At 41.3% G+C, this 11,831-nt stretch overlaps 1 protein-coding gene across 1 annotated transcript in view; it reads left to right on the top strand.

The window, feature by feature from the left end:
- LOC124393300 (alpha-1,6-mannosylglycoprotein 6-beta-N-acetylglucosaminyltransferase B-like) overlaps positions 1-11,831 on the top strand; it is an 80,888-nt gene that overhangs the window by 41,917 nt on the left and 27,140 nt on the right. The window contains 3 exon segments of the mRNA XM_046860996.1: positions 852-1,022; positions 2,217-2,381; positions 10,490-10,659. Coding sequence (XP_046716952.1) covers positions 852-1,022; positions 2,217-2,381; positions 10,490-10,659 — 506 coding nt within the window.

The following is an 11,831-nucleotide window of genomic DNA, read 5'->3' as shown; positions in this document are numbered from 1 at the left end:
CAAACTTACATACGATACTGAAGCCACGACTTTTACAACTTTGGACTTAACAATTTTCTGTGTATCTTTTATCTATCTATCTATCTATCTATCTATCTATCTATCTATCTATCTATCTATCTATCTATCTATCTATCTATCTATCTATCTATCTATCTATCTATCTATTTATAGTGTGTGTATTTTTTTAATTATTGAAAAGGTTAATGAGATATATTTGAAGTAATGAGATGTTTAACAGCGATGGAAGGAGTCTCCAGTGTCAGCATTAAATAACAGACAGGCGTAAATATTTCTGACGTTCGGTTAAAGAACCGAAGAGTTTACGCTTTCTGGAAAGCACGACTTGCTGATTGCTTTAAGATTATATCTGTACTATGGAGCCAAAGGTTTGTGGACACCTGACTATAAGATTGGTATGTGCTTCTTTTTTAACTTTTCATTCCAAATTTATCTTCACCTGCTGTTATAATGAGCTCCACTTTTCCAGGTAGATGTTTCACTAGATTTTGTGGAGATTCGTGGAGATGGGTGTTAGTAAAGTCAGGTACTGATGTAGGTGAGGTGAGGAGGCCTGGGGTGCAGTCAGCATTAAAAATGAATCTTAAAGGTCTTTAATAACGTTGAGGTCAGAGCTCTAAAGCAGGAGAACTTTCACCAAATTCACAGAAGCATCATCATGCTGGAGCAGGTTTGGGTCTCCTAGTGCTTCTTTCTTTGGGCTAACAGTTTGTTGAAGAACCACATATGACTGGAGAAGTCAGGTGTTCCAATACTTTTGGACATTTTGTGTAACTATAAATGGATAAAAACACATTCAATATGTGTTATAAATGAATAAATGGGTGCAGTGGATGAGGGCGCGGTGGACATCGGACCCCTGCTATGCCTTCTACGGAGTCGACGGTTCGGATTGCTCCTTCCTCATTTACCTTAGTGAGGTGGAGTGGTTCTGCCCCCCGCTGGCCTGGAGGAACTACAGCACAACACCTGCAGTGGTGAAAAGCTCAGCTAAAAGACAAGTGAGACACACACACACACACACACACACACACACACACACACACACACACACACACACACTATCTATCTATCTATCTATCTATCTATCTATCTATCTATCTATCTATCTATCTATCTATCTATCTATCTATCTATCTATCTATCTATCTATCTATCTATCTATCTATCTATCTATCCATCAGGATTGCTCCTATTAAGATGCAGTGATCCGATTTCGATTCGATTCATCACAATGCGATTCAATGGAACAAATACGATGCTCTACAATTCGATGTTACAGAAAGTTTATTTATTTCTTTGGTCCAGGCAGACAGCGAATCATCAGTTTAACTTTTCACACACACGCCTTGGACACGCCTCGGTCTCTGTAGTGCTGTGATGCGTCATATTCACGTCGCAGCAGCGGTGCTGAGAAAACGCGCTCAAGAAACCGTTTAGCGACGGGAAATCGATCTACATATCAGTCACTTCCAAAATAATAAAAGTAAAGCATATCTACTACTAACAATTATATAGAAATAACGGTTTCTTTAAGGATTTTAATACAAATGCAAACTTGTATTGAATTCACACTTTTTATAATCGATGCATCACATCGTTAACTTTTAAACCGACGCACTGATGCGAATTGCAGATCATGAAAACGGTGCTTTATGCCCCGCCCACTTTTTCTAATATACAGCTGAGAGTCTGTGAGATGATAGAGAGCAGAAGAGAGAGAGAGAGAGAGAGAGAGAGAGAGAGAGAGAGATGTGAAAGATTGTGAACAGATAAAAAGAAATACGGAGACAAATAGAAAAAAAGACAAGGCGACAAAGAGACACAGATCAGAAGACAGACTGATTTAGAAAAAGAGATTGAGAGACAGTGTGAAACAGATAAAGAAAGAGACAGAACAAAGACAAATAGTCTGAGAGAGAGAGAGAGAGAGAGAGAGAGAGAGAGAGAGAGAGCGAGAGAATAATAGCTTACACATGTCTTTTGGGAAGACACATAAGTCTGGACAGGTGCTATACATTATACATTACATTTACAACTGTCTCTCTCTCTCTCTCTCTCTCTCTCTCTCTCTCTCTCTCTCTCCTCTCCCTCTCTCCTCTCACTCTCTTTCTCTCTCTCTCTCTCTCCTCTCCCTCTCTCCCTCTCTTTCTCTCTCTCTCCCTCTCTCTCTCTTTCACTCTTTCTCTCTCCAGGCAGCTTTCCGGACGGACCTCACCGCTCTGTTGGATCAGGTCGGAACCGGGAAAGAGTCTTTGAGCTTCATGAAGCGACGGATCCGCAGGTTGGCTGCTCAGTGGGCTACAGCTGCCCAGAGACTCGACCTGAAGCTCCACAGACGATGGAGAGAGCAGAAGAAGGTGAGATCAAAGGAAGATTCATACCATCAACAAACATCACTAAACTTTAATCAGTATCGAAAAATTACCCTGACTCTCCAAAAGTATTGGGACACAGACTTCCCAGCCGTATGCGGTTCTGCTCCAAACTGTTAAAACAATGTTGGAGGCCCAGAATTGTACAGGACGTCTTTTATGTGTGTGATGGTACATTAATGGTTTTTAAGTCACGGTTCGGCTCAAGTTTGATTGTAAAATTGCTTATAGTGTTTTTATTAACGCAGTTTATTATTATTAACATTTAAGAACATCAACAGTTTTCACAAACAATTTTAAATAAAATGCCGGTTTGGGTAATAATATATAAAATAATATTTTCTAAAAATAAAATATATAAAAATGTAAATAAAATATGTTTTAAGTATATTAATAATAATAATAATAAAACAGGGCCACTGTGATTAAAGTGCAAGGCGGAGAATAAACAAATTTAGGGTCCACCAATTAATATGTTTCTGAAGGAACTCGGATTGTAACTATGTTCCGGATGTTAAAAAGATTGTGGTACACGTGTGAACCAACCGAAATCCCCGTACGTGTACCGTTACACCCCAGACGTCTTTGGATGCTGGACTATTGGAAATAATTTAATACATATTCATGGACAAAATGATAGAACATAAGTGAGTGATTCTGATAGAGTGTAGACCAGTCGAGAAGGACTCGCTGACCCTGACGGCTCCACACTGCACTATTACAGCATATTGTTTGTGAAGAACAATCAATATCTATTTTCTACATGTTCTCAGACTTCAGTAAATTTTCAATCTTCTCAACGTTCTTGTATCCCAGAGGTGGGTGTGTACAGAAGTCCTAAGAGGCCGTGCATTATAATATCTTTTTTCCCGACATAACAAACACTGTTTCCTCGTGTTCAGTACTTAACTTTTTTGTGTATTCGGCATAAGAGCATGTTCTAGAGGCAGCATCATGGATAATAACCGTAACTATTTGTGGCAGCGTGCATGTGGACGCGCACCAATGCTAAATGGACCACAAATTAAAATAAAGTTGTGATTATTGGGGGGGCAATATTTTTGTGCCCTGTCCATATTAAACTGCGATGTGTTTGCTTTTAACACTCTTCCTCAGGTTTTATTACCCCTGAAAGATCATGGGACGATCCCCAAGAGCGTTTTGAACACTTTGCGGGTTCACCTGCCTCTGTATCTCGTCCTAAACAAGCAAACAATTTCTAAAAATAGCTCTTTCTCGTTTTCTCTCTTTCCTGATTTATTCCTCCGTCTCTTCCTCCTCTCCCTCCGCCTTCTCTCGAACGTATAAAATGGATTTTTTATCTCCGAACTTTGTGTGCTATCTCCACGCCAGCTGTTGCAAGAGCTTTTCTTTTTCGCCTGTCCGGAGTTCTTTATCATCCGCAATTAAGGCGAGGCAGCGAGTCAGAAGCGATTTGCCGTCTGCTGCGGGTAACGGATCGCTCTGCGACGGGAACACGGGGTGTAATTGCGAAATGAGATTCCTGAGCCAGATAGAGAGATGTGTGTGTGTGTGTGTGTGTGTGTGTGTGTGTGTGTGTGTGTGTTTGGATTTTTTTTTTTTGCTAAAAATCCCGTTGTAGATTAGCTTTAGAAGCCTAGCATCTACCTGAGCAGATTTACTGATCGCTCCTGGGTGATTAATCATGTCTAGTGTGTACAGAAGTCATTTGAGGCTTAATGCACTCCGTTTCCCAGCATCCCTCGTTTCGCACCGGGACAGAATTTTTTAATTAATTTATTATTTTTTTTAAACGAGCTTGATTAGCATTTGCTGCACTCTGTAGCAAAGTGCATTTGCTGCAGCGAGTGCTGTTTGTACAGGGAGGTAAAGAGGAGGTGTTTTCTGTAAACAGAGCAATCCATCCTCATTACAACACACACCCCCACACACACACAAACACTCTGCCTGCATCCCAGCAGTCCCTGGATGTCGCCAATTCCAGCTGGTCTGAGACTTACTCGACGCGCATCGTTAGCCGCCGTGGCAGGCTGCACAAACACACCACTATAACCAACCTGACACTATGGAACCACAACAGAGGCTTTCACATGCTGCCAGACTGTTTCCACAATATCCTCCATCATGGTGCTATAACACACACAAACACACTCACACACACACACACACACACACACACACACACACTCTCACACGCTCTTACACATCAGGGACTTTGGCTACGCCTACACTTATCCAGATACATTTACATACGGAATTTTAGTCTAAAAACACTCTGCGTCCACACTTTCATTTTAAATCGCTTCCCAAACGTCGGTCATCCACACTGAAATGTCTGAGAGAAAAATATGTGTTTTCAAACGAAAACTCCTTTTCGCAAGATGGGTTGAGATTCTGAACCAGCCTGGGCTGTAGAGCAAAACAATCAACACATCATGTGTATCATTTATAGGATTTGTGAGCTCAGTGGTTAAGGCTTTGAGCAGAAGCTCGGGGTTTAAGCTCTGGTCTCTCCAAGCTACCATCTTGGGGCACTTGAGCACGGCCCATAACCCCTTTGAGCTCCAGGGGCACTTCAGCATCTCTGACTCCAACTTCCTAACTTCATCTGTATTTGCAAAAAAGAATTTTAAAGAATTGTTATTTAAAGAATTTTATGCCCCTGAGGTTTCAGTGAGCAGTGTTTCTGTCCTTTCTTTTTATCGGATCTGCCTGGTTCATCCCGAAGTTCTTCCTCTGGATGGAATATTTCTTAATTGAGACCACTCTGTGCAGCTGGGGATGGTTCCATACCTACAGCCTAAAGATCCATGAAGCTGCTGAGCAACTCACGAACATTTAGGATTGTAATTAATATCCACAGTCTTCTATAATGGCTCAGGACCACAGGATGCATGAAAAGTTCTGCATTACGTGCCTTTTCTGCATTACACACCTGTTACTGCACACCTCAACATTAGGACTGCAATGAATGGACTTTCGGTGTCACCCAGATGAGGATGGGTTCCCTTTTAAATCTGGTTCCTCTCAAGGTTTCTTCTTCATAACATCTCAGGGAGTTTTTCCTCGCCACAGTCACCACTGGGTGACGCATCAGGGATGAACTTATAAGCAATAAACCTGCACATTCTTTTATATAACCTTATTACCGCTTTATCTGTTTAAAGCTGCTTTGAGACAATGTCTTCTCTAAAAAGTGCTACACAAATAAAATTGAATTAAAAATCCTGGATTCTGTATGGCTTGAACTTCAGGTGTGAGTTGAACACAGGTAGATGGTGGTCAGTTTAACTCCTGTAGCAATACCGAGCTCCATGGAGTGGAGTTTGTGCACTTGGTGGAAACTGTGATGAATTCGGTCGAGGCACAAAATGAATTCGACCAATTGCTGAAGAAAAAATGGTAGACCACAACGAGTTCAGTATCTATAACTTCCTCGCTTCCATTAGCTGTCCTTCGGCTACAATCTGTTTCGGACCATGCGAGGTCAAACGTTCATGACTGAAGCCCATAACAGCGACATGAAGCAGAACACAGAGTTTAAAAAAGCATTAGAACCCGTTCCAAATGGGATTTCGAACGTGGTGAGTGATATCACACACACTCCTGCGATCTCCAGGTTTCACAACGGTGCAGTGTGCTCATGTCAAGGTCGTCTCTTGACCTTGTGAGTGAAAATCCGTTCATGTTTTGAGGAGGCACTCAGTTGTAGCGTTTCGGTCCATCTGTGGACACCAGCTGGGGGTTAAAGAGGTCGTTTCAGCATCGACGTGTCTCGTGCTTTTTTGTGAGTGACACATGAGCATTGTTTAACCCGGCTGACCAGCGTGACGTCCTCTGGACCCGAGCTAGTGAGCATTCCACTTTTTTCCCTCAGTGATTACAGTGTCATGAAGTAATATCTTCTGCATTGAAACATCACTGTCTTTAATAACGTTGGAGACAGAAACATCGAAGGTCATGATGGCGTATTGCGTTTTGGGTCGTGTCTGGGTTCTAGCGGTGATCTTGATAACTTCCACACGCAGCGTCCATACATCAATCCCCAGCTCATCTCTCATCTCTGATCTCTCACTCAGTTTCCACTCGCTCATGTTTGTCTTTATCGAGCTCCTGAACACGCCAGGTCTGATTCGTTAAAACTGGGGTGGTGAAGGGGTGGGGACTGGGCGTGGCACATCTCAAACACTATTGGCTGTTGTATAAATTTAGGCTTCGATGTTGTTTCTGAAGGAAATCACAATTTATACGTTTTTTTACAATTGGCTTTTATTTGAACAGATATGCAGTTTCATATTTTACCCCCTAGTGGTCACGGACCCCTGGTATAACCCAATAAACCCTTCACCTCCTGAGGTTTAAGAGTCATGCAGTGTTGTGCGGTGAAAAGTAAATATGATGGAAAGGTGTAAACAAATCCTGAGAGTTCGTTCTTAAAAAAAACCTTAAAGTTTGTTCTTGCAGGATGCAGTGGAATGCTCCGTGCTCCCTCGTTGCCTCTGAAAGAAAATGTGTTTTGATGTTGTGTGTGGAGAAGGTCAGCAACTCTTTGCTTTCCTGCTTTAAAAACCCGTGCGTGGGAGAATCCAACCGGAGCTCTAAGATCCCCTCAACCAACCCCCGAACCCCCCCATTTCCCCCCTGGGGCTGCACAGGCTGGTGCAGTGGTGGTGAAGCATCTGATCGAGGGGAAGTCAGGGAAGGAAAACAGAGGAGTGTTGCTGTGTAATGATCAGAGCTGCTTTTTATAGCGTTCAGGAGCGATTGGCTGGAATTGATTTCATTTACACACACACACACACACACACACACACACACACACACACACACACACACACACACACACACACACACACACACAAAAGGAAAATAAGCTGTCTAATAGACACATTATTCTGTAGACCACTCTGACCTTCTAACAAAGATCTAAAGCTTTTTTTTTTTATCAAGTGCTGTTTTGTTCAGCTTGTACCTACATGACTCACAGGCGCCTTAAGTATTTTATTCTTCATGTTTGCCAACAATTAGTTTTTTTTTGTGCTATTTGTGTTAAAGATGGCATTAATCCAGTACCCAGGATAGACATCAGAACCAACATCATCATAAAACAACAGCTCAAAAGAGAAAAAAAGAACAAATTCAGAGGGATTCTCTGCAGATTGAAATGTAATTCCTGAACTGTTCCTATGGAAATGAACCTCCATGAACATTATGGCCAAAAAGTATTTGGACACCTGGCTGATCTTCTTCTATGTGGTTCTTCTCCAAAACTGTACCACAAACTTGAAGACACACAATAGCATCGGACGTCTCAGGATGCAAGAGCATGATATTTCTTCTTCTTCTTCTTCTTCTTCTTCTTCTTCTAACTAGGAGACCCAAACCTGTACCAGCTCCCTATTGCACAAAGCCAGCTCCATGAAGATCTGCTCTACATGGTTTTGATTTGGTGAAAGATCTCCTGTTATAGAGCTCCAGCCCTATTGAACACGAATAAATTGTTTATGCTGACTGCACCCCAGGAGCCTCCTCACCTCACGTACATCAGTACCTTACTTTTTCTAACACCCTTGTGGCTGAATGTCCACAAATGTCCAGTGGAACATCTTTCCAGAAGATTGAAGTTTTTTATAACAGGAAATGGAGAGTAAATGTGGAATGGAACATTCAAAAAGCAGCACTTAGAAATCGTATGCTCAGGTGTCCAGAAACTTTTGAAACACTCTTTTTTTTGTAAAGCTACCGTTACACGGTGACTTGTCACATGACGTAGGCGCACCTTGTTGCTATGGTGAGGTCAGAAGTGAACATTGCTCCTCAGAGGTTCTCCGAAGAGAAAACCTAAAACAGACAGTAACATTTCTAATTAAAATGACCAAAAAAATCGAGACACTTTAACAAAGCTGGTGTTTCAATCAGTAGCACTTTAGCACAATGCTAGCACAATGCTAAATTGGTGGCTATTTGCATCAATTGAAATGGAAATGATTGCCCAATCTCGTGTTCATTTAATTAGCTAGAATGAAAATCTGCACTCGGTGTGTCTCTTTGTGCATAAGTTTGTGCGCCCCAACCCCCTCCGAAATGCAGTGTAACTTCAGTGTTAATTGAAATGGAGTGGAGCGAGTTGGAGTTGTTTACTGGCCTTCGACTGACAGATGGTTGGAATTTGTTGACCATCTGTCACAGGCTGGATGCAGCAACTCAAATCAGTGTTATATTTTATTATGGAGAAAGTCAGATGGTGTCGGTGTGGTTTTAATGAACCAGACCTCATAAACGCAGCAGGGGAAGAATCAGGAGTGAGCACACACAAGATAATACAATATTTCCAGGGGTTTTCTATTTACATAAGATTTACCTTTATTCATCCCACAGTGAGGACATTTCCATTTCTTTCGTCCCTCATCCCTCGCTCTCTTTACCAGATTTATTTTGATATCTATGGTGACTCAACAATAAGTGATTTAGTGAATCACTGAATCATTCCATCAGTGACTTATTAACTGGCTGATTCAATGAGTCAATAACTCACCATCTCACTGACTCAGAGACTCAGTAACTGACTGACTCATGTAGGCAATAATTTGGCTACTCAGTTATTTAGTGACTCATTGACTCAGTAACTGACTGACTCAGTGAGTCAATATCTCAGAAAATCAGTTATTCAGTAACTCAGTAACTGACTTATTCACTGAGTCAATAACTTAGCATCGCAGTGACTCAGTAACTGAATGACTCACTGAGTCAGTTACTGAAAATTCTTTGACACAGTAACTGACTCAACTCAGATATTCAGTAAGTTAAAAACTCAGTGACTCAGTGACTTATTGACTCATTAAATGATTGACTCAGTGAGCCCAAAACTCAGCAACTCAGCTATTCAGTGAGCCAGTAACTGACTCAGTAAATCAATTACTTAGCGACTCAGAGGCTCAGTTTTTTTTAGAAAGTATCTTAATTGTTTGAAGAACTTTTTAAACCTGATGGTTTAGGGCTCTAAAGTGTTTCCCCATTTTAAATGGTCTCAGAAAAAAAATTTAATGGAAGTCCCTAAAATTTTTAATGAATTTATTAAGACCTGTCTGCAATTTTTCTTACTCTGATTAGAAACAGTTCCAAATAGCACCAATTTTTGGAATTCTGTAGCTATGGGTTACATTAGATGATTAGATGAATCGCATGATCTACAAGAAGGATTATGTGGTTAAGAAACCCAAATGATCTCTTAGTGAAATATAAACATTTGGTAAAAAAACTAAACAAAACAAACAATTAATTCTCAGGCAAGAAGTGAGTAGATATGTTTTATAGTAAACTCCTGCCATCCTGGACCGGGGGACAGGACTCGTAGTGGAAGCCAATGTTACGTTATAGATTATTGATTTCTAACAAGCAGCTACGAGCACGTAAATGATCTTAAAGCATGACGACCACAGCGATGTTTTTTAAAATTACATTACTAGATAAGAAACGTTTTCTTTCACGCTCACAAGTAGAAAGGAAACACAACCGATTTTAAGTACAAAAGCCTTAAAACACGAAGAAAACAGCGAAGTAGGCTAAAGCCAGGGAAGAAATTAAAACAAGCCAACAAAGAGCTTAATGAGCTGCCTCCCTGTGGAGCTCAGTGATTTTAATCACTTCACTAAAATAGACTTTCACCTCAGCGTGACAGCAGCGTTCGCTCATTTCCCGCAGCTATTCAGCTAACGCCAGCACAACGCGCACGCTAGCCGTCTTTAGCATAAAGTCTGAGTCATCTACATCGCTTTTGTAAAAATAGGGCAGGGTTTTTTTTTTTGCCCTCGTATTATATGTTCTAGTTTACGCCTGTATAACTCTTTACGCCACACTGCTACAGAACTCTCTCTTCTGATTGGCCTGGAGGTGGTGTTTCATTTCCTATGTGCTTGTTCTGATACGTTATTGTTTCCATAGCGACAGCTCATTCACAAGACCCTCATGGAGAAGAATCACAATTCTTTAACGAGTTTAAAAGAGAAGAAAAGAAGTGACTCATTTTGTAGTCCTGAAATGTAAATGGTGAAATAAATAGAAAAATGTTCATCTTTGATGATGATGATGATGATGATGATGATGTTCTGTAGATCCTGGTGCACGTGGGTTTCCTGACGGAGGAATCGGGTGACGTTTTCAGTCCGAAGGTTCTAAAAGGTGGTCCTCTTGGCGAGATGGTGCAGTGGGCTGACATCCTCACAACTCTTTATGTGCTCGGACACAACCTGAAGATCTCCGTCTCAGTCAAGGAGCTCCAGGGGTGAGTCGAATGATTAGATTTACATGAACAGGTTTTTTTTTTAAATCGGAAAGCGTGTGTATATGACCGAGTGTTTGTATATGTGTTTCTATCCAATCAGATTTCATTGATTGTCTAAAGAATCTATTAACCAATCAGACTGTCAATTGGCTGTTTAGAGGCCCCCTAGCAGGTGTTAGAACACGTCCACATTTTCACGTCCTTTGATTGGATGGTGAACTAGTCAGAGCTCGCAAACCGCATCTGTAGCAAACTGCACAAACTCAAATATACTTATGTAGATTTAAAAGCTGTTTTTTTTTTTCATTTCACAACATCTGACAGAGGAGAGAAAATCGCTTTGGTCACAGATACACCAACAGAGACATTCACAAGAAAAGCTGGACATCGTGAATTCTACATAATTTAACGTAAAAATCTGTGTTTCGACTGTTAGCGGTGCTATTCGAAAAGATGGAAATCTTTTAGGACCCAGTTTAGCACGAGCGTGATGTAGCGTGGGCACTGGCTTCAGTAGCCGAAATGAATCACTGGGGGGTGGGTGGCCACCGGCGCACGATTGGTAGCATAACTCATAGCTAAGAGGCTTTAGCGTTCGCCGGATTTGCTTTATGGGGGCTGATATAGAAGCGTACAGGACATTGATGGCATTAGTTATTCATGGAGCAGTGTAGAGGCTGACAGACTCATTCACCAGAGACCGATAGCAGCCATGTGCAAACCCCCTCAGCCAGGGGTTCAGCACGGCAAGTCCTGCTAATATATCAGCTCCTACCGAGGGAAACGTGTGACACTTCTAGCATTTGAGGCCGAGCAGAAGCCTGGGAGAGCCTTCAGCATAGAGCCTTCAGCAAAATTTTTTTTTTTTTTTTAAAGCTATACGGCTGTAAGGATTAGCTAGTTGAATTAGCTGGGTCAGTGCTAGCAATATCTACAACAGGACCTCTGTTAAGACTCAGAAGGTCTCTCTATCCTGAATAAAAGATATATAATTTTTTTAATTTATGTAGAAAAGTCCCAAACTTCTAATTCCACATTTAGTGTCCATTTGTTGTTTTGATAAGCTCCACGTTTCTGGCAAGATGTTCCACTAGATTTGTGGAGATTTGTGGAGATTTATTCAGCCACAAGGGTGTTAGTAAAGTCAGCTACTTATGTAAGTGAGATATTGT

The sequence above is a fragment of the Silurus meridionalis genome, chromosome 1 (genome assembly GCF_014805685.1).
Source record: "Silurus meridionalis isolate SWU-2019-XX chromosome 1, ASM1480568v1, whole genome shotgun sequence".
NCBI lineage: Eukaryota > Metazoa > Chordata > Actinopteri > Siluriformes > Siluridae > Silurus > Silurus meridionalis.
The sequence above is the reverse complement of the archived record's forward strand: the minus strand, read 5'-3'. Positions and strand labels throughout refer to the sequence as shown.